We start from the raw sequence: 24,064 nt of genomic DNA, 5'->3' as shown, positions 1-24,064 counted from the left end.
ACAAAACTGTGCATCTAGTGAAGTATTTTAAACTTAAATGGCATGATGACAAATTTTTGCTTGTGCTAATGCAATAGTTTTTAGCCAGGGATGCTAATAGAGAGCAAAGTCATGACGTTAAGTCCGGGTTACCCACTAGCTTATGTAACTCAGTGCAGTTTCTCATTCGATATTCACTATAGCACTATTCTTTTAGAAGTTGAAACCTTCGTGATTTTAATATAGTTAAACAACGATTACTTTGTGAGCATACAAAAAAACTACAGCTGCTATGGAAATTTACCAGCACTGCAACGTGGGTACTTGCGTCATTGTGAATTTGTTTCGTGCCTTTCCATGAAATTCTCATTCAGTTTGTCACTGAAAAGCACTGACTCCAGGATAACATCTGTAATATGGACTAAAGTTGAACTATAGTTTAGGAAGTTAAAAGGTTCATGGCACAGGTGAATTTCCCATGAACTTTCACCTCTGTTAATGTTTAGTGACTTGACGGTGAGATTCATTGAGCCTTTCAGATGGTTGCTGTCTGAACTCCACACGCTTGTTGTCTCTCTCACTCTCTGTCTCTCTCTCTCTCTCTCTCTCTCTCTCTCTCTCTTTCGCAAGTGTGGTAAGAAAACTATAGACCCCAACAACAGCTATATTGGTAACAAAACATTTTGAGTCATGATGATTTACTGACTCTTGCACCCACCACACATGACCTGCACATGGCTTTTTGGTTTTACTTCACACCGAGCCTCAATAAACTCCTTGCAGCTAAAAAAAGAAGTTGCACTGACTCTCTTTCCGAATGAGCAGACTTCCTCCGTGCTCGTGTCACATGGCGGCTGCTGGACCTCGCAGTAAATAATGTATGTGGCGGTTTGGCCGGTCGATGTGGTGTACACCTGCTCTCCCTATAAACAGTATCCAGTATCACAGGCCGTCTCCAAGGACAGTCTATTGAGTGGAATCCAATACGGCCACTTGCTCATTCTTTAATGAGGGAAACTTGGATGTGTAAGGCAGAATGCACAAAGAAGTGGCAACCTCGAGTGAACAATGTAGCTTTTAGGTGAAAGAAAAAAAGTGTGTTTTCAGGTTCAGTTTCATTGATTGAGATGAAGATTAAGCCTGAAACACTTTGGCATGGTTAATACAGATAACAGATATTAATAATGTACTTTGTATTTCTGAGCCTATATTCTTGCTTGGTGTGTGCAAGAGTATGCTTCCAACTTTGTGGCAATAGTTCAGAAAAGGCACTTTCCCATTTTGGTGTGGAAGAACTTGACCAGCACAGAGCCCTGACCTCAACCCCATCCAACACCTTTGGGATTAACTGGAACACCGACAGTGGTGGCCAGGTTTTGCTAGAAAATAACTAGTTTATAAGACGTGTTGTCTGACCACGTTGGAAGGTAAAAGTGTTATAGTTGTTCCGAACTGTCACACTCGAAGGCATGTTGAAAAGCCATCATATAGAGGAGGGAGATGCGATATTGGTTAAATACGGGGATAATGGAGCACATCTTCAGACAGTCTCTCTTGAAAGTCATTCATAGTGTTTTACTTGGTTGTACACGTGAAAAGTGACAGAAATAGTTCAAGAATGCAAAAAGAGAGCTGTAGAGAACCCTGGATTCTTTTCACCTTCGTACAGATGGCCAATCACTGCGTGAGGTGGGTGTGAATGTCGGATTGTCGGTTTCAAAAAGTTACAGGAATTGAAACACAGCCCCCTCAATTGCAATGTCGGAAAGGTGTGGGAGTAGGAGGTTTCCGAAGCTATTCGCGTATACTGGCGCCTTGAACCAGGCTTTATCGCCCAACATCAGTGACACTAATGTTCTTGTGGCTAAATGGGAGCAAATCCCTGCAGCCAGGTTCTAAAATCTTATGGAAAGAAAGCCTGAAACCAGAAGAGTGGAGATGGTTATAACAGCAAATCAATGCGCATGGTTTTGGAACAACATGTTCAACAATCACATATGGGTGTAATGTTTGGTTGTCCACATACTTTTGGCCATATATTTTACATACTTGGCTGGCTAACTAGCTACTGTATATATCCATAAACCCACTTTTGACTGACAGGAACAAGTTAATGCCTGTTATCTGGACATTTTCGTGGAAGTCAAGAATTAGAGGAGCCAGGTTAAGGCAAAGTTTGCACACCAAAAAGTCAACTTTTCCCTACAAACTAACTTGCAGAACATCACAGACTGATGATATCTAACAGAGTAATCGTATCCACGGGAGGATTTTTTTCCTTTAAGGGGAATAGAACAGCTTTGACTTTAATGCCACAGAGTTTTACTTGAAAGAGAGTAGATAACGGGCACCAAGGGATACATAGATGAAAGCGTGAGAAGAAGAGCAGGGAGAAAGATAGGAAGGAAGGGGTCGGGGTTGTGGACCACTCAAAAAACAATGGTTATCTTTAAATAAAGCTTCAGAAGATGTATTTATGACCCCCTGTTTGGTGGAAAGACTTGTGTAGGGTTGTAAATACGGGACGTCAGCTGTTTGTGTATTTGTTCAAAGTCAAAGCTTTTTGGCACAGCAGAAGCCCAACTACATGGATTTATTTAAGGAAAAAAGTTAGGGTTTTTTGAGAACGGGGGGTGAAAATGGAGAGTTGGCTTCCTGCCTGTTGCTTTCGTTGTTGTTCAGAAGGAGAGGTTGACGCAACCTCAACTTGTGATGGCAGGAGAGGGGAAGAAAAATAGCTTTGCAATACGACAGCATGTCCTGCTTCCTGTGTTTGTCTCCACTTATTATGTACTTCCTGCTTGCAGCTGGGGGTTGAGGGAACTTTCAGAAAAAGGAGAGCTCAGGGCCCTAAGAGAAAATCCCATCTTTCAAAAAGAACATAAACAAAGTGTGACATATGGCAACAACAGTAGTACATATGGGAAAAATCAACTCTAAAAGTTAAAGATGAGATTCTCAAATAACAGCTGCAGAGTCCTTTTTTATAAACCAGAACCAACTCATGCCAAACACCACACCACCTATAATCATGATGTTTATCCACTAGCCTTTGAAGGAGCTGGACTCCAAATTACACACACCTATTACACTTTTTATTAAACTTTCTCCACAGAAAAGGCTGGTTTCTCTGACCCAGATTCAGCCTGGTTTCAGAAGGCAAACCCAATTGACGCTCCACTGAATATACTTTTATCTCATGTATCTCAATTTACCATCTCTGTGGAATAAGGAAACAGAGCCAAGGACTCAGTCTGAGTTAGGTTTAGCAGAATGAAACATGGAAATATTTTGTATCAGGTTTTATTTGTTCTGTTATCCTCTGTTATCTTATTGACTTGTGATTCATTCTGACTCCCTGCAAGAACTGTTGGTTTATAGGATCTTTTTTGTCTCTTCTTGTCTGAGATTGTGATTCAGGGACAGGCAGTTTTTGGAGTATTGGAGTATTTTTCTTCTATCAGCACATCCATCATATTTCATGAACCAAGACTAAGTAAAGTGTAAAATTTAAATTGTGGATTGTATCATTGAGTTTCAATATGTACTCCTCAAGACTAAATAAAGAGAAATAAATAAAGCTTTTACAAGTTGTGTCTAGCAGGACCTAATGATAGGTGATGTCAGACACTGCAAATGTTTTAAGTCAGAGTAAATATAGTTTACTTTGTGTGCAGTCTGGCTTTTTAGAATGGCTAATGCCTATTAGCAAACTTATGACGACACTAACTGCTCCAGTTCTGGAGTAGTTTGAACAACATTTTGCACAGGTTTTTTTTGCATTTTTAAATTATATGTTTTTATTTTGTGCCTATTTTGCACACTTTCAACTTTTTCCTTTAAGCACATTAGGCCAAATTTTGCAATTTCAGTAAGCATCTATTTATTTGGACGACCTGAAATTGTATTCTCTTTATACATAAAGGTGGGTTATGCGATTCTGGAGAAATCCAAAACCATGACAAATACCATGATATAGAGCGAACGACACAGCAAGTAATGTAACTAACGTTAGCTAGGTTGTGGGTTAGCAAACTGTCTCTACAGTTGCTGCTGCGAAGCTAACAGCCAGAGAGGACGTGACGGTTTCCCAGAGCCAGCAAACCAGCTCCAGACAGCGATACTCACAACTCTCCTGCTACTATAGCAAACATCACAACACCAGCATATCTTGGCAAACTAGAAAGTAAGCTGAATGTCCGTGGGCAAGTCATAACATTACCTGACACACAAATCATGACTGGAATGGGTGGAATAGTTTTGTGTTTTGCTTTGTGTATTTTCCATTTACAGAGCCGGGGCTGTGTACAAACACCAGAGTATTTTTCCGCATACACACAGAATGGACAGCTAGCGGACCGTGAGGAGATATTCACTGAATCTGACAAAAAGACGTGTATTGGATTAGAATTGCAAATCCCAACTTTAAAGCTGCACTAATCAATATTTTTATCTTAGCAATGGGTCAAATGACAACATGTATTGTGAAAGTGTTGCTTGTGTTGACAAACCTACAGAGAATCATCAACTGACTCTGCAGTTCCTCTCAGCTTCACTGAGCATTTTAGCATCTTTTAGCTAATTGTTTTGGTTTCACGGCCCTCAACTTCACTGTTTTAGACGTCTCACTGTTCTCGTCAACCTCATTTCCAGTCACAGCAAGCAGCTGTTTTTAGCAAAAAAAACTCTGGTAAACCCGCAGTACACTACAGACAGACAAAGTTACCGACTAGCTGGTGAACACTGTGGAGCATTTAGTAGCTAATGTGCCACATATTTTTTTCAGGAGTTGGTGGAGACAAAACCAGAGCTAAAATTAGAGTGAATATTGGACTTACAGTTTAGTAGCCAGTGAGACAGAAACATAACTCCAAATGAATGCTAATGCTAAAGCTAATGTTGCTCTGTGTCTGCTAGATATATGAATAGGCTGTTTGCTAACACGTTAGCCATAACAAGGTGATATGATAAATGTGTTTACAGCCTGTTCTACTTCCCCCAAATGGCCAAAAACTGTCAGTGCTAGCAGACTAGCAGACACACTAATAAGCTAACTGCCCTCCACACATACACACACACACACACACACACACACAGCTGTGAAAGTCTCCACCTAGTTAACATGCCTTCACTCTGCGATGCCATTAGCCCTTTAAATAAACACAACTTGCTTCCTGGTTCAGTGGCTGTCTGAACATTTATTACCTCTCGTTACAAGACTACAGATAGCCTCTTACTGCTCAAATGTCAGTCTTCTAAATAAAAATATAGTATGGAAGCTGTCCAACTTGTACCTGTTATCAAATGATATAATTGTTGTTTTGCTTAGTGTTCTATTAAATAGGATACTCAGTCAAACTGGTTTATCTGCATGGGAAGGTCATCTACAAAGACAAAGAGAGCAGGAGAGCAGAGAGGAGAGACTAAAAGAGAGGGGGTATTGTTCTGGAAATAGCTTCAGGGCTTTGTCTGTCACAGTGTGTGTGTGTGTGTGTGTGTGTGTGTGCGTGCGCACAGGCAAGTGCCCATGCATGTGTCTATTGATGAAGGTCTGCATTTGTGTAAGCAGTTGTGTCTTTATGTGAATTTTTCATGCGCATACTGCATGTGTCTATGGTTGATGGGTGGTGTGTAAAACTCACTCACTGAAAATGAGTGTTGTGCTATCAACTCCAACATATCCCTATCTTTGTGTTTGTAATGTGTGTGTGTGTGTGTGTAATGGGTGTGCCCAGGTGATGCAGGCTCACGGGGGCCGGACTTAGCTCCCGTTTCAGGTGTGTCTTTGTGATATAGAACCACAAGTCGTAGAGAAGCAAACAGTAAAGACATAAACATACAGATAGGTCAACCGACGGTGAAATAAGAGGTGGTCAAGTATAGAGAGAGAGAGAGAGAGAGAAAAGAGGGAGCAACAGATGAGAGAAAATGGAGAAAGTGAAAATGTTATTAGTACCTTTATCCTGAAGATTTCCAGGAAGCTCAGGGATTGCTACCTGTCTGAACTTGCCAAGGGAAAGGTAACTATTTTCCTTTTTTGTGTGTGTTTATGTGCTTGGGCAAATTTCATGGGAAAGATAGAATTGCAGGCAGATTTGCGTAGAAGCAAGCAGAGATAGCAGGTAGAGTAACAGGTTTGACACACAGACTATATAATTCAGTGCGGTAGGATCCTTTTTGAATGCAAGGAACGCCTGCTTGTAGCATTGACCTTCGATCAAGTCAACTCAAGGTAATTTGAAAGAGGCTAATAGAGGCTAACATATCGTTATTACAACTAATTACACCACAGTTTGAACAGGGGGTATAGCAGACCTCATGCACTTCTGCTGTCTGCATAAATATGTTTCTTGGCTCATATATGTCACTTTGAATTTGCATGTGAGAAAGCTCACAAGTCAGCACATGCAAAATGAATGAAAATGTAAGGCAGATCATTAGCTTTACTTTTTGAGAGGCTGATTAACAGCCAAAGGGGTTTACAAGATGTTGTGTTTTTGGTGTATTTGTCTTGAGTGTGTTTCCACGGTGTTGCTCATGTGTTCAAAACTGTTGACTTACAAGTACAAACCGTTTAAAATGGTCTGAAGATTTCACCAGACAACCAGGATGACTTCACACAGTGTTTTTGCTCATCCATTTTTTATTATGGAAAAAGTCACAATTGCGAAAGCATCAATGTGATATTAATTGATGTATTACTAAAATGCACAATCTTTCGTCTAGATGTAAACAAAAGGGCAGCCCCACCTGTCATTCTCAAATTGGTTGACAGCTCCTTTACTGTAAGAACTAACACTAGACAGCAACTAGTTCTAAATTATTAATCTTTTCTGATGCTGTGGAAGATTTGTTTACATCAGTAAAACATGCTTATGTCAGTTGAGAAACACCAAATGCTGATTTTTCATTTTTAACTCAAACTCTGCAGGTATGAATGTGAATATACCCCAAACTTATGTAGTCAAAAAATCTGGGACTTTAACAATGGTGGAAAAGAACTCAGATCCTTTACTTAAATAAAAGTAGCAATACTACAATGTAAAAATACTCAATTACAAGTAAAAAGCATGCATTCAGAATCTTACTTAGGAAAAAATTCAGAAGGATTATCAACAAAATGTACTTAAAGTATCAAAAGTAAAAGTGCAGAAAAATGGCCCCTCTGGCTGAAATATTTTTATGTATGACATTATTGTTAATACTGATGCATCAATGTGTAAGCAGCATTTTACTGTTGTAGCTGCTCGAGGCGAAGCTAGTTTTAATTACTTTACAGTTTGGTAGTTTAGTTCAGTGGTTCCCAACCTAGGGATTGAGCTCCTACAAAGGGGCACACAATAAAGAGGTCATGAGATGATTAATGGGAAAGAAAAGAAGAAAAAACACATTTCTGCTACACAAAACTGTATTCCTTTTTTGAATCTTTGCTTTTTTTGTGAAATATTAAATAATGTGATCTCTTTGGGTCTCAAACTGTTAAATGAAATCACCTGAGAAGTTCAGCAGGAAAATGTCTCTTTGGTAGCAAACAACTCAGACATCTGAAATGTGACAACAGGCCTCAAGTACACACTGTTTTTTGTAAGGGGTCACAAGCGAAAAAGGTTGGGAACCATGGGTTTAATTTTTAACAAAATGTTGTATTTTAGAAGCCTATTTTAATGCTTATTTTAATGTGAAATCTCAATCTGTAAAGTAACTAGTAACTACAGCTGTCAGATCAACACAGTAAAAAGTACAATATTTGCCTCTCAAATGTAGTGAAGTATAAGTATAATGTTGTATAGAATGGAAATACTCAAGTAAAGTACCCCAAAACTGAACTTAACTACAACACTTGAGTAAATTACTTACCATATGTGGCTTATAATATTAGCAAAAGCAGTTTTGTCATCTGGCTCTTATCTCTGTGGCTGTTTTGACAGTATGTAAATGTCTCAAGAGTGCTACTGTACATCTCACACTTCTCTCTATTAAACTGCTATGAGTCAACTTGGTCTGTCACATGACTTGGGCTGCAGTATCCTACTATCCACGGACCGTGTGTGTCAACAAGTAATTGTTGATAAGAACAGGCACTGATGCTGCCAAGACAAATTCTTATAAATTGATTGTACTTGGCCGTAGGCAGTTTAAGTGGTTTTAAGTGTATGCTATTATTTAACTTCAATTTTTCGTCATGCTTGTGTAATCTGGGGTGTTTTCTGGGGTTTATGTGTGTGTGTGAGTGGCAGACACAATGCTGGATTGCACCAACAAGGACTAAACCAAGTTGAGAGCTAATCTAAAATTGTTTGGTTAAAACTTTTATTGCATTGCACCATTTAAACTCTGGTTAGCCAACCTATCTGTCAATCAATGATTGGCATATATATAGACATTGTATGATGTTGGTCATTGTCATACGTATATATTTATATACACACACAACAATTTTTTCACCTACTTCTATGCACATAACAGTTCTTTGTTTATTTTAACCTGTCTTTGTTCAGCTTCATTGTCCTTGTTTTTAGCTGTCTGTCTATTTCTGTTGGAACTGTGTAACATTGAGAGCAACAAAAAAACCTGAGTTTAATTCCTTGTATGTGTACGCATACTTGGCCAATAAAGCTGATTCTGTTGTATCAAGTTATATATGAAATAGGAGAATGAGCAAATTCTGTGTAGGTTGTTATGGCTGATAAGTGCTGAAAATGTGTGGGCTGCATAATATTTATTAGACTATTTAAGTAAAATTCAGAATCTTTGTTGCGTCTTGTGAGCACAAGATTAAAAAAAAAGTTAAGTTATCTTCTGGGACTGTGGGCGCTCTGTATTAGGCAGCTAAATTGTTCATTGTTCAACATTAGCAATGCACATGTTTCCATCTGCCAAATGAAGTCCAGGCAAAGATGTACAGAAACAAAGATGCAAGATTTTTGTAGAGAGTTGCAAGATTGCCTACAAGAACTGTACGAATTTAGAAAGTTTCTAAAATTTTCAAGGTGCAGCTTTATTGTCATTATACAATACAGGATTTCACAATTAAATGCAGTTGTAGCCCCCTCCACGCTACACACACAGAAGATGTATAAACACATATTAAAAATATTTAAATTAGAATAAAGAATAAAACAATAAAATAAAGTAAAAAAGGCAATAAAGTAGAACAAAGTATATAAAAGAAACACTTAATGTTGTATGATAGTCAAGCTGGGGAATAAAGCAGGCAGGAGTAGGACCCAAATGCAGACGACCAGGAACAGGCAAAGTCCAAAAATCTAAAATCCAGCTAGGTCCAAGAGAAAACAGAGAACTAGTCCAAAACACAGAAAACCAAGGCCGTGACACTTGACGTGAGTACAATGATGATCTGACACAGAACAAAGGAAACACACAGACTTAAATACACAGGTGAGGGCGGGATAACTAGACACTGGAGGGAAAAGCAAACAAAGACAGGAAGTAAAACTACTCAAGACACATGAGGCCAAACACATTACAAAATAAAACAGGAAATAGCTGAACCCAAAACCATGACACTTAAGGAAGAAATAAATGAGGAAAACGAAATTAGATTTACAAGGAAGATTTACAGTTACACAAATACATACATATATGTATATATGTTTATATAAATGTATATATATACACACATATATGCACACAAAATATATGTACAATATGTGCAATATCAGTGTAATATGTAGGTTATAGTGCAAAACACTTTAGTTAGTAGTGGGAATGAGGAAAGTGCAATGGTAATGGTATCGTAATGTGAATAAGAGGACCATTGTAACACTTCACACTACTTCATTGTGAAATACGTATTTTTGTACTGTGTGATTCATCAAATGACAACAAGCTAAAAAAGGAAAATCATTCTCTGGTTGAAGTGCATATGCAATCTATGATGATGGGTCAGGATTAGTTTGCCATCATATTAAGAGGTCAGAGACCAAAGATACTGACAACCACTGCCTCTGACTATACACTTAATGATTACATGATGTGTTGCTTTACTGCTGATTAACTCATTTGATATAATGCCTTTTTCTAATAAGACAAATAAGTTAAGCACTTTTGTCTTAACACCTGTTTTGTTTCCTTCTCTTCTTCAGGCAGAGCCCTCACCGATGAAGACTACGTGGTACTGTCCTCTGGATCTGGTAAGGCCAGCTGTGTTGCACATTGTAACATGCACAGGATAATGTGCTTGTGAGTCAGTACCAGTATAAAACTGTGTCAGGGACTTTCCCCGAGGCTAAAACTGGATTGTTAGAGCTCCATGTAGTGGATGAGAAATTAGTTCAATGCAGCTTGATTTTATGTCTTTTTTTACATACATGGATTTTGGGTGTCTCTTGTAGAATAGATTATATCTCAGCCATTATTTTAATCAGACTGTCCAATGGTGTAACTCTTATTAGTTCAGTAAAAGGATAAGGTTAAATTTAATACTTGGAATCAGTATCAGCAGTAAAAAACTGAAACCAACATCAGTTTTCTGACAAATTTCTTGGCTACATCAGTTTATTCCTTCCAACATCAAGTATCTTTTAAAGAATCAGAAGTTCATACTGATTTTCATGCATTCTTTGCAACACATGAATGCTGTCTTAACCTGGTTCTCTGCTCTATAGTCCACTGTGGTGGAGGAAGAGGAGGATGGAGTGATCTACACAGTGGTGGTCAGACAGCAGCATGGTGCCCCCAATAGTCCAATGGTAAGTCATGTGTGACTGACTGGAGTCAAGTGATTGAAAATGTCCCCTTGCAGAAACATTAACTTCCTTTCTTGTTCTCTCTCGGCCGCTTTTCCTTCCTGTCTTCCTCCAGTCAGCAGTTTCTCGCTCCCAGTGTGTGAAAGCAGGGACAGAAGAGAAGCTGGTGCTCCACCTCCTCCACTCCTTTTCTATGGGAGACTCCTCCTTCATCACAATCTTCCTTTCCACCTATCGATCCTTCACTTCCACAAAGAGAGTGCTGGACATCCTCACTGATAGGTAGGAGAGTTTTTATCTCAGACCAGTACAATTAAGTTTGTAGTTTTTGTCTGGAATGCAAATCTGGTTTTCAGGGATGGGTTTAAAAAGACAAACAGCTGGTATGATAGCAGTTCCAGGTGCAATGATGCACAGAAACCACAGCAGCTGTCAGTATCCTGTCTGTCTGGGTTTGTGCTATGTGAAGCAGTGAAATCTCAGACTGATACCGTCCAGTGGGAGTTTGGGTGGAGGAAGACAAAAAGTGAATTTTTGCTCGTGCTAAACTGGAGGAACACATCTGATATAACGAAACAGAGTCTACACCCATGCCAGCAGCTCTGTGAGGCTGTGCTTAAGCACAACAGTGATTTGAGCTAACGTCAACATGCTAACATGATCTCAATGACAATGTTAACATGCTGAAGTTTAGCAGGTATAATGTTTACCATATTCACCATCTTAATTTAATGTCTTAACATGCTAACAAATTAGGACTAAAGCACTAAACACAAAGTACAGCTGAGAAGTTTGGGAAAATTAGTAGTTTTTCAGGTATTTGGTCATAAATCAAAGTATTGGTTGAAGTAATAGTTTGACCTGATGAAGGCACTAGATGTGAAGTCACAGGGGACCAAATTCATTACAATTCATCCTGAGGGGAACATGAATGAACCAAATTTCATGACAATCCATCCAATAGCTGTTGAGATATTTCACTCAAAACCACAAATTTCAACCTCATGGTAAAGTCAGAAGATCACCAAAGTCAGTAGGATTCATTGTCTGGGAACCATGAATGTCTGTGCAAAATTTCAAAGCAATCCATCTGATAGTTGTTGAGATATTTCAGCCTAGAGCAAAATGGTGTACCGACCAACAGACATTGCCATCTTTAGAGCCACACTGCTAGCAAACTAAATACTAAAGTTAGAATCGGCAAAACTGGTTGATCAATTTACTCTACACATACTTTCCATTTTCACAAGACAAACAGGTGCTAGTTCAGCTTTGCAATTTGTCTTCAAGATGAATCTAGCCCAAGTTAAGCAGCAGTTTCTAGATTAGTATTAAGTATTATTTATGACACAGCAGATACACATATTTGAAGCTGAATGACACTGATGTTTCTGTTTTTTTCTGTTACGTTAATCACTTTTTTATTAACAGATTGGAGAACCCACCTGGGGACAGCGAGAAGAGCCAGATGAGACAAGCGTTCAACAAGTGAGTTTTTGAAAACGCTACCCAACATCTTTGTGGAATCTTTAGTGTGACATGCGGTGTGTGTTTGTGTGTGTATGTCTTCTAAAAACAGTTTGGCGAGATAAAGAAAAAACTGTACTAACCTTAACTACTGTTTAGATTTTTAACCTAGACTGTAGACTGGGCAGTACTTTTAACAAGTTGTAAACACAACATTGACATATTGACAATGGTTATAGCTAACATGTTAGCAAACAGTTGCTTATTTACACAACAATCAGACACAGACACATCAGAACATAATGTAAGTAACATGAATGTAAGTTCAATATTCACTCTTCTTTTAGCTCTGTTTTTGGTCTTCACCAACTCCTGCGGGAGATATCTGGCCCTTTAGCTGCTAAATGCTCCACTATGTTCACTATCTAACGTTAGCTGCTAATTTTGTCAATCTGCCATTTGGTGCTGGGCAGGTAGTGAACAATGGGTTTATCAGAGCTTTTTTGCTGCCTGCTGCTAGAAACGAGGTTGATGAGAGCGGTGAGACTGAATCAAAAGAGTAAAGTTGCTAAAAATCAAAACAACAGGCTGAAAGATGCTAAAATGCTCCGTAGAGCAGTGGTAGGCCTACTATAGAGTCAGGTGATAATTCTCTGTACAAGCTATTCCTCTGTGGAGAGCAGCACCTTTAGCCAAAACAACCAGGTATTAACAGCTTCTTTCTGCAAGTCATCACACTTATGAGCACAAATCAAATATGGGATAACAGTAAACAATCCCTGTGCAATAACCATGTTCTACCAATGCATCTTTAAAACGAAAAAGTAACCGCACACTACTATTTTTTTTCCCAGTTCTTCTTAAATTCTACATGGACTGATGAATGGTCTTCCTCAGGTTTTGTTTGCACAACTTATTGTTATCCAGCACCTCCAAAAATGTATGGATGTACGTATGGTGTGCCTCCTGATGATTGCCTACCAGTACATCTACAAATATATATCACAGTATATATTTAAAATTGTGCAATGAAAATAAACTAACTCATTACATTACCTATCTAAGTAAGTCTAATTATAACCACTGGAAACCAGAGTCAAATTCATTGGGTGTCCAAACATACTTAACCAATAAAGCTGATTCTGATTCTTTAAAGATATCATGCTTATTTTATGTAAAGCAGGTGTGGGTATTTAAGCCCTCAGTTTTGTCGTACAGACAAGTAGCTGTATTGTTGGGAAAGGTAGCTAATTAATGAAATGGTTCCACCAACATCATGATTGTTAAATTAGTACTTAAAAGATATTATTATTTCTCATATGCAGATGTCATTTATCATTTGAATCCTGCACTCCATTTTTCTTGAAAGAGGTCCTTGGTGCTGTTGACCCAGGCTTACTTGCTGTGATGAATAGCTTTTTTTTACGTGTTGCAAACAGGCTAACATTCAACCTCTTTTAAAAGAATACAACCTTGATCCTTTGCTTCCACTCAATTATAGACTCATCTCTAAGCTGCTTTTCTTGTCTAAACCCCTTATGAACGTGATTTCTTGGCAACTTTTTAGCTGTGTTGGAAAATATCAATACATTCAATCAATTCCAATCTGCAACGGCTTGTTTATCTGCTTCAGGCAACCTGCACCAGCTCAGGGTTTAAACCAGAAACAGATGCAGGTCCCACTATCACACCTCCCTTCATTGTCTTCCAGCAAAATCTGATGACTGATTTGAAAATTATTCTTTTAACTTACAAGGCAAAAGTTGGTACCTGTACAGTACTATTCAGAACTCTGAACTATCTGGATGTCAAGGCTAAAAAACTAAAGATTATCAGGTTTCTGATGTTGTGACCCATAAAGTTTGGAGTAACATCCCCTAAAGCCCTGGAAATGCTGAATCAGTGTGAACGTCATGGAGGAAAGGTAGAATCATTTCTTCCTTCAACCTGTCTCTTCTTATTTCTGCAGAGCAGTGTGTACAGTCTTCAGCACATGGCTCTCTGAGTATCCTGAAGACTTTAAGAGTTTGGGAGATCCCTCTCGCCTGCTGCGCCTGGTTACCCTCCTCCCCAAGGACTCCTCATCTGCAGCCGACCTTCATGCTCGCCTCCTCAGGATAGCAGAGGAGCTCAGCGAGAAAGCCCTGCTCCCTGACGCACATAAAGGTCTGTATTTTAACTGGGATTTAACTAACACAGTTAAGGCCTCGCTAGATGAGGTTTTCATGCAGGATTACACTTGTATTCTCAGTGTAAATCCCAAACTGGGGTTACAAAAGACAAAAATTACAACATGGGCTGGTTGTGGCTTCCTTGATTAAAGACATGGAACCAAACTGCTTTAGAAGTATATTTTTCAGACCAGTTTTCTGAACTCAGAAGCATAAATGTGTCTAAAATCTTTGAAAATTGGACAATTTTACTGAAATATTCTGGACCCTACAGCTACTCTGCTATGAAAGCCAAAGGCGACCATGTTTGCAATGATTTTAAGCGCGTGGCTCTATGGATGGAAGAGTTAGATAGATAATTAGCAAATAGCATGCTAACACACTAAACTATGATGGCGAACATGGTGAAATATTATACCTGCCAAACATCAGCATATTAGCATTACCATCGTCAGCCTGGTGTCATGTTAGCATTAGCATTTAGCTCAATGCACTGCTGTGTCTTAGTACAGCTTCAGTTCCGCTAGCATTGACTCTTAATCTTGTTTTCTCTCATTCTCTAATCTCAAGTCATGAGGGAAATATCTAATGATCTCGAGATAACAGACATTTTCTCATTAAAATGAGATATTTATCCAGTTTCCTTAGGATTTCCTGAGATAGATAATAAGCTGTTACCTTGAGAAAGCCACCATTCTCTGGAACGAAACAACTTCATTATTACACTGGACACAGCAAAGGATCAGAGTAACAGCTCTGAGGGAAGCTGATTCCTGCAATAAAAGGATAGAAAAGATATAAAGGGCCTACAAACAACAGTGTTTCTTATATTCTGAATCCACAGTTTTATTGAACAGCTTCACCCTTTGCAGATCAGATCACCAGCCCTCCTCCTGACGCCTCCAAGTTTGAACCCACCAGCATCCTGGGATTCCCTGCAGCGCTCATCGCTGAGCAACTCACCAAGATAGAGGCAGTGAGTTCTCTTTAAAGACTGAACATGTTGAAGCAAAACATTGACCAATGATACAGAAATTTAATAGATTATAGTTCTTAAATCAATCCAAGGTTATTCTGACATTTACAGAATATGTTTGCATGCTACAGTCTGTACCTCTGCTTTGAAGGCAGTATTGACTCTGTAGATTAGTTCAGGTACAGTCTGTTTTGCACCATCTAAACCTGACCTTTTGCTCCATCCTGTTTTGTGTCGTGATGAGCTTTGACATTTTCATATGGATACATTTCTATTTTTCTGCTCTATTTCACTCACTAATAAAACACAGGATCCATCTGTATTCACTTATTTGCTGGTCAAACCAACGACAGCAGCTTGTTTAGAATACACAGAAGTAAAGTGGTACAGCAACATGAGTCGCAGTGGCTGCAAACACAAACAGAAAGCTGCCACCCACAGAAACTAACACTGTCAGCACAAAATTCAAGCAGGAAGACCTCACTGTACAGGTCACATGCTTTGATTAGTGATTTTTAGAAAACAGGCTATTTATAAAACTATATTCTGTCACTTACCAGGAGCTGTTTGTCCGTCTGGTCCCGTACCACTGCCTTGGCTCATTGTGGTCTCAGAGGGATAAGAAAGGGAGGGAAGGCGTTTGTTGGTCCGTCCGGGCCACCATACGTCAGTTCAACAAGTTGGCCAATGCAGTTTTAGCATCCTGCCTTTGGCCAACAAAGCTGCGCAGCCAGCAGAGAGCCCGACTGCTGGAGAAATGGATCAGCGTGGCAGAGGTCAGTATGCAAAAATTGAAAGGTCACAGCTCTAAAAATGCAGGATTAGATGCCGTTTTTACAAGCTAGAAGAGAAAAGAAAATGGTGTTTATCTTGAAATGAAATTGTTAACAGTATGTCTGTTGCAGTTTCAAGTCTTCCAAAAACCTCAGCTGTGCATTTTCCCACAATAAACCCTATTAATCCCCCAACCATAATCCTATTCTCAGCTCTGATGATTCACATAGCATCGCAAGTTCTAAGTCTGCTTGGCTTCTGCTGTGACTGTGCTAGTAATTTCACTTTAGTCAATAGCTAAGAGCACAACACATTAAGGAGGTCTTGATTTATGGTTCTTTTCTGGACAGAGCAGCAGCAAATAACAAAACAGTGCTTTCTCCATTTGAGTGCATTTGGTGGTCGACCACTTTTGAAGAGATTGTTAAAAATCTGCATATTTTTATACTGGCAGTAGACTTATACTTCAAGTACATCTTTATGAAATGGAATAGAAAATGTACTCTGCATGAACAGTACATACCAGTAATGTGCTGAGTCAGAAAATGTGATTTACAACCTCAAGGCAAACAGTAAAGGTTTGAATCTGCTTAAAAATGTCAGGATTATACAAAAGAAATGTAGATAAACTGAGTTATGTAATGGTGTTATGGACATTATGCACAACAGTTTCTTTTAAAATATTGAAGCGCTCACAGCAACAACAGGATCTGTTCAAACACAAACACATCCTGTCCTTGGTTGTTATGGTCACGTGAGAAGTTTAACTTCTTTGCAAACCTCTTTATCTGTGAATAAAACACAGCTTCTCTCCAGTGTTCCTGTATGAAACTGCATTTTTCATCACATACGCACAAAACGCATACTCACACACACACTAACATCCTCTTTGGCAAAGTGAGGTATCTCTGGTTTGCTGCCAAAGTGCCGTCCTAAGCTCATCCCAGGTTTCTTTTGGGACAAACCTCTTTAGCAGTATACATTATTCAGCACCTAAGGCCTGTACTGTAACTTAATACCAGCCAGACTCACACCCACAGGTGTTCTCAGGTGCAGTGTGAGCGCATGTGTGTGAATGACTGTGTGTGTGTGTGTGTGCACATGCAAATGAGTGTATTCATCTGTGTGTGCTTTCAACAGGAGTGCCGAGCCAGGAAGAACTTCTCCTCCTTGTATGCCATTGTGTCTGCCTTGCAGAGTAACCCCATCCATCGGCTGAGGAAGACATGGCAGGACACTGACAGGTCTGCAGCTGAACAACTCAGTTTTAAAAAGGAATTAAGATTTTAAAAATCAAGGCTTTATTTCCATATACACAATGAACGATATGTACTTTACAATGAAATTCCTAGTTTGCTGGCAGTAAAACACGACAATAAACGAAAATACAAACAGAAGAAACAAGTAATTAGACAATTATGTAAATAATTAGAAAAATGCCAAAAAAGGAAAAAACTTTGATGTGCAACCGTTCTGTTCAACAAATCAGTATCATAACTCAGGTGTAAAATAATAGTATGAATTTGTACAGTACATTGGGATGTGCAATACAGTAGGTATAATAGTATGAAGTCATTGAGGACTTTTATGGACCTCTGCTGGTGACCAAGGAATTGCAGTGGTGGCACCTCAGGTCTCTAACAAATATAATAATGGCTTGAAACTAAAAGTAACGATGAGGTCTCATTTTCAAAATAAAATATCTTTCTCATGGTATCAGTGTCACACCTAAATGGAACATGGAGACATTGTTAATGGTAGTTTCACCAGTGCTTTTCCTGCTATGACAAGTCAAAGTGTCTGCTGAGAGAAAGGTCCATAGAGGACACTAGGTAAAAGGAGAGGCGATTTCACTATCATACTATATTGTAATGCTAAATGCTAAGCCTCAAGTTTTGGTATATTGCTGTAAAAAACAGGTGGAAATTGGCTGACTACAAATTACTAGGAAAAATTGCAAAAAAATAAAAGTTTGCAGTGTAAACATTCTGCAATTTAATACATGTATATGTTTTTTATTTACTTAAAATAGTGTAGAGCTGAAACTATTAGTCAATTAGTCGATTAGTCAATCAGCAGAAAAATAATCAGCAACTATTTTAAGAATTATTTCAGTCATTTATCAAAGAAAAACATACCAAACAATCCCTAGTTCCAACTTCTTAATTTTGAGGATTTGCTGTTTTTCTTTGACTTTAGTGATAGAAAATCAGCTTTTTTTGTGTGTTTTTCGACTGTTGATTGGACAAAACAAGCTATTTGAAGGCATCAACTTGGGTGTTAGAAAGTTCTAACGGGTATTCTTCACTCTTTTCTGACGTTTTATAGACCAAACGATTAATTGATTAAGAAAATAATTGCTAGTTTCAGCCCTAATATAGTGTGGTGCTTGAAGAGATTCAGAAGTAACTTAGTATAGAAAATACTTAGTTGACCTACGTCCTTCTATGAAGACAAATGTATGGTATAGTCATTTTCAGATGCTTGGAACTAGAAATATATTTCTAAAACAGCTACCCTACATAAAGTATTATATTAACTGTAAATGTGATGTGTGGTTAGGACCAGGAGGACTTTATAGCTTCAAACAGTATTACAGGAAACTGGTATACCTTTGGGACACTTTATTAAGCACCAAGGCAACCTTGTAAATAAATCTCAAAAAGGCCGCCTCATAAAGAAGCAGAAGTAAAGTCTTCCCTTGAACTAAAACTAGAAAATTCCACTTCAGCAGTGTTTCCCCTCAACATAAACCCAAGCCATTTTCAGTCACAGCGTCGTCTCTGAACCAGTTTAATTCTGTAAATGATATTAAACATTCTTTACTCATTGTCATTGTCTCTCAAACCTTAGTATCCAATAACTGTACGTGCTTTTGACTCTTCAAATTCAGCTTGTGCAAAACATTTCATTAGCTTATTAATATTGAAATATAAATGGTAATTTACTGTAAACCAACTCACTGTCTTGGTCACTTGACAGGGAGGCAATTAGGAGATACGAGGAACTGTCAGAAATATTCTCAGAAAAGGACAACTACTCACAAAGCAGAGAACTGCTGAAGGAGGTAAGTTTCTGTCAAGACAAAATACAGAATGATATTGAAAATGTAATATATTGTACATTTTCGATATGGCATGTGATGGCATCATTTATATTATACAGTTTAACTAGAGCAGGTTCAGTGAGAAATGTAATCTTGGTTTCATGGCACGCAGAGGCTGGTTTCTACCTGGGTCATGACACAGCATTAAACCAGTTTTGCTTATTAGTTTAAAGTGAAAGGTTCAAGAATGCCGTCTTGTCATTTGACCACTTGTGTTTTGGTTAATGAAAAAATGTGCTGGTTGCTTAGAGGCTGGAGAAGCAGTTTCTTGTGCTGGAAAGCTGCCAGTTTGAACTCTCACTCACAGGGCTGTGGTGTTGGAGTGCAGTTTTGCTCTGGAGTCAGATTTCAACAACTCTTTTCTGATGTCTTGGACTTGTTTCAGGCCCATTTTACTCACATCTGTGTTGCTCTTGGCTGCTGTTGGATGCTTTTACAGCTTATCTTTTTACCGCCTTGCTAAAAAAATCTTCAAAGAATTTTTTCTCTAACTTTCTCCCCATCACTACAAACACTTTGAGTTTACACCTGTGTGTACATCATAGTGCACTGTGGATGCATAAACATTCAGAAAGAAAGAAAGACACTGTTTACTGACTGTTTACTGTATGCAGGTCTTGGCTCAATATCATCACAGTTTTGGACCTGATTTTAGAAACAACTGTTTCATGTACTAAATATACTTGATTGTGCTAACATCATGAGAATGAAGCAGGATGTTGTTAAACAAGACTAACAGTCTACAGCCACACTAGCGGCTCTGTGAGGCTGTGAGGCGTTGAGCTAAATGCTAACACTGCGGATGTTCAGAAGGTATAATATATACCATGTTAATCATCTTAGTTTAGTGTGTTAGCATGCTAATGTTTGCTAATTAGCACAAAGTACAGCTGAAGGCGATGGGAATGTCATAAGTTCTGCAGGTATTTAGTCATAAACCAAAATACTGGCAAATTGAAATTTTGACCTGATGATGGTGCTAGAAGTTAAGGGATCAACAAAGTTTTTGCAATTCATTTTGTGAGAAACATGTATGTACCAAATTTCATGACAATTCATCCAAAAAGGTTTTGAGACTTTTAACTCAAAACCACAAATGTTAACTTCATGGTGGCACTAGAGCAAAAGTCAAGCGATCCAAAATCATTAGGATACATCCTTTGAGAACCATGAATGTCTGTACAAAATTTAATCTGAATCCATCTAATAGTTGTCAAGATATTTCTGTCTGGGCCAAAGTGGTTGACCGACCAACCGACCGACATTGCTATCCCTAGAGCCACGCAGCTCGAATGGCTTAAAAACATGCATGCTCACTGAAAGTGTACAGCGATGTTTGTCAAGCCTGTAACTGCAGCTTTGAAAAACCATGTGACTCTTCTGCACTTTGATAGATATCTCACATCCTGCGGGCAAGCATCCCATAATTTTAACAGCAATATGAGACATTTATTAATGTGTCTATCAAGTCCCACTACTGGACCACATTTGTTAAATTGCTATCTGTACAGAGTAAAGTCCAGCCTTATCCTCAGCTGAAAACAACATTCAGTGGTAGAGATTTATGACTGCTTTAAAGACCAGAAACCAGTCTAATCTGGTTGAGTAGAACTGCCCTTATTCTGTCAACACTTTCACTTTAGTGTGAGACACCCATCTGAAGACATACATTATATTTAGTTTGCACTGTGTCAGAGAGCAGGGGAAGTTGGCAAGATTGGCTGTGTTTTGATTTGCTGTTATGGTGCAGTGCAGGCATCAATACCTTTGCATTAGCTGCGATTTTACCCATGATACCCCCAAAGGAATTCATACAAACATTTGCTTTCATTTTGAAAGCTTCACTCTGAGCTTTGATTCCAGAAAAACACCATCGCCTTCTGTTGCCCTTTGATTTTTTTAGGCACAGTTACTTGCTTCCCTTCATCTCTCTGCTTGTCTAAAAATGACTAGGACTAGCAGACGGAGTGTAAGATGAATGATTTAAACTAATAAAAGGCTTACTAAAAGTTTGGGAAAAAGAATAATTCACAACACTATCATTGAAGCATGTGGCAACTAGTGTAATAATACTTTATTACATAGCATGATTATAACAGGGTGTATCTTCTTGGCTAATGTCAAATTGTCATGACAGATCTAGACTGAGCAGTGTCAACTTTGCATCTAAAGTAACATTATCAATGTCTTAAAATGAATGGCATGTCATGAATTCATGTCATGCCATTTGTTATGACAGGATTAAGTTTCATCTAGTTTAAATGGTACATTTATGGTCATTTTTTATGAGTAAATATTCTTATATACAAGTAAAAATAAATGTTAAATAAATAAAAACTTGCATTGAAAGCGAGATTATTAACCAAACCAGTTAGCACGTCTTTCAGCTCATTGTTTTGGTTTTATGGCCCACAACTTTACTCTTTCTCACCAGCTCTGTTTGGCCACAAGGAGCAGCCGTTAGCCCTTTGTAGGCTTCGTGGCCAGCACCAAATGACAGACAGATACAGTTAGCAGCTGGCTGATGAACATAGTGGAGCATTTAGCAGGTCAAGATCCAGATGTTTCCCCGCTGGTGTTGGTGGAAACCAGATCAGATAAAAGAACAATGCAAATACCACCTAGAATTTTTAAAATAGTAGAAATGTAATTGTACTGTTAATAATAATAATAATAATAATAATAATAACAGCTATAGGAAAAATAATGTCAGCATTAGTAACAGAGCCAATAACAACAACTGTAGTAGCAGTTGTCGAGCAGAAACATGGGGGCAGCAAGTGGCCCGCAACCACAGATCCAGTCTCTGCAGCTCCAGAGGCAGAAATACTTTCTGAAAGTGACAGGAGGAGAGAGGAGAGTAACAAGAAGGCACAGAACTACGGGAGAGAGATGTCGAGTTAGTAACATGCAGTAATATGATAAAAATGCATACAGATGGAGAAGGAGAGAGGAAAGAGTTGCATAGATCAAAACCAGAAGGCAATCCAAATCAAGCTAACACATCCAAGGAACAGGCAGAAAGTCCCAAAAACAAAGTAAATCCAAACACTGAGAAACTCTGGGGAAAGTGCTGGAAAGCTTGACACGAAGAAAGACAAGCTGACACTGAGGGGAAGGAAAACACACAGAATAAATACTCTAGGGAGGGGAGATAGCAATACACAGGTGAAACCAATTAAGGCCGGTGAACAATCAAAACTGGAGGGAAACACACAAAGACAGGAAGTGAAGTTACAAGAAACACACGAGGAAGAATTCTTACCAAAATAAAACAGGAAATGACTAAACTAAAACCACAAACAATGACACAAATAGAATCTCCCTATGTGAAAACATTTCATTACATCACATGATGAGGATCATGTGATATGATCAAAAGCTCCAGAACAGCTACTAAATAAACAGAACAAAAAATTGTTTCCAAGGTCAATGAATTTCCTTGCTTTTGTCTTGCAGGAGGGCACGTCAAAGTTCGCCAACCTTGACAACAGGCTCAACAACAGAAACCTGAATAGGGTGAGTAGAGTGGAAATAAATTCTTGTATGAAATTAGGGAGCGATGGAGGTTTAGCTTTTAGGGAGGCAGGCTTGTTTATGGAAGGTCACTGGGTTGAACATTTAGGTTAGGGAAAATGAACTCCCTCATCAACCTGCTGAAAACCAAAGACTGTTGTCGTACAAGTCAGCACTCAGGTGTAAATGGATGAAATTATGTGAATAAGTCTCTTGAAATACTCAGCTACGCTCAGTCTGAGTTCACATGCACAGTTTAACATTTGTAAATTATCCTCGCTGGGGTCAAAAAGACATTTCAGATAGTTTCAGTCACAGAGGAGTAACTTAAAATGACCTCAACGTTTGTCGCTCAGATAAATCCTCAGATCTTCAAGCACATAAAAAAGAACAAATTTCACTAACTTTACAGCGCATGTCTGGTGTGCATACCAGTCGATTTAGCCTGAAGGGTTGTACACCCCCACAGGCCTTTATGGGAGAGCTTGGAAAATTTAGGGATGACGTAAGACCCTGCAAAAGTGTCATTAGTATGGTAAAATGTGGTATAATATCTTGATATTGGTATAATATCTAGAAAAATGATCTGTGGTCAAACTTGCTTTCAGGTGTATCTTTAGGGCTTATGAATCTTATTGGATATACAGTGTATGTTCCCTGTCATAAATACGCAATATATGTTTAGTACATCACAAAGATGTGAGAAGAATCAAGTTTTTTGAAAAGCATTCAGTTATAATTAATAAAAAGCTCTATGGTTTAATGGATTTCAAACTAAAAGTACTTGAAAATACTGTCTTCCTACCAAATGCTACATTTAACCATTGATACTGATGTCACTTTTGCTAAGGGAGGGGGGGGGGTGTCAGTGGTTTCAGAGGGTTGTAAGGGGGATCAACCGGCATGCAGCGGTGAAGTGGAACAGAGGGCTGTCGTGTGTGTGTGTGTGTGTGTGATGTGCTGAGCTATAGGCTGCAGGCGGCTGCTCTGAAATCCCTCGCTGTGTGGGTTCTTTGCGATGTGAATAGAAACCTCTGGGGAACAGATGAAACACTTTATTTCTTTTTCTTTACACAGTCCATAGCCCAGGGCACTGTGCCCTACCTTGGTATCTTCCTCACAGACCTCACCATGCTGGACACAGCGGTCAAAGACAGGTTGGATGTAAGTTCCTCTCATCTCTATCAAGGGGAAAGCTGGTCACAACCCCTGGAAGTTGCTCAGTATTTTACAATTATCAAACTGACATAACACATCCTGTCACTCCCTTTGCAGAACGGCTACATCAACTTTGACAAAAGGAGAAGGGTGAGTGATGCAATATGTATCAGTGAAGAGATAAAAGGTTAAAAGTTAAATACATGGT

General features: G+C 38.8%; 1 protein-coding gene across 4 annotated transcripts in view; it reads left to right on the top strand.

Moving 5' to 3' along the window:
• Positions 1 to 24,064, top strand: part of rgl2 (ral guanine nucleotide dissociation stimulator-like 2) — a 32,640-nt gene that overhangs the window by 3,178 nt on the left and 5,398 nt on the right. For 2 of the 4 annotated variants that reach the window (XM_044207776.1, XM_044207775.1), the window contains exons 3-14: positions 10,086 to 10,133; positions 10,608 to 10,691; positions 10,804 to 10,970; positions 12,120 to 12,176; positions 14,125 to 14,321; positions 15,199 to 15,302; positions 15,863 to 16,078; positions 17,217 to 17,320; positions 19,059 to 19,143; positions 22,642 to 22,701; positions 23,776 to 23,862; positions 23,974 to 24,006. In XM_044207776.1, the coding sequence (XP_044063711.1) occupies positions 10,086 to 10,133; positions 10,608 to 10,691; positions 10,804 to 10,970; positions 12,120 to 12,176; positions 14,125 to 14,321; positions 15,199 to 15,302; positions 15,863 to 16,078; positions 17,217 to 17,320; positions 19,059 to 19,143; positions 22,642 to 22,701; positions 23,776 to 23,862; positions 23,974 to 24,006 (1,242 nt within the window). Of the gene's footprint in view, positions 1 to 5,708; positions 6,000 to 10,082; positions 10,134 to 10,607; positions 10,692 to 10,803; positions 10,971 to 12,119; positions 12,177 to 14,124; positions 14,322 to 15,198; positions 15,303 to 15,862; positions 16,079 to 17,216; positions 17,321 to 19,058; positions 19,144 to 22,641; positions 22,702 to 23,775; positions 23,863 to 23,973; positions 24,007 to 24,064 lie in introns of those variants that run through there. The other 2 variants (XM_044207777.1, XM_044207778.1) reach the window with 2 other exon arrangements.

The sequence above is a fragment of the Siniperca chuatsi genome, linkage group LG9, assembly GCF_020085105.1.
Source record: "Siniperca chuatsi isolate FFG_IHB_CAS linkage group LG9, ASM2008510v1, whole genome shotgun sequence".
Lineage (NCBI taxonomy): Eukaryota > Metazoa > Chordata > Actinopteri > Centrarchiformes > Sinipercidae > Siniperca > Siniperca chuatsi.
This window is presented reverse-complemented; position numbering and strand designations above follow the sequence as displayed.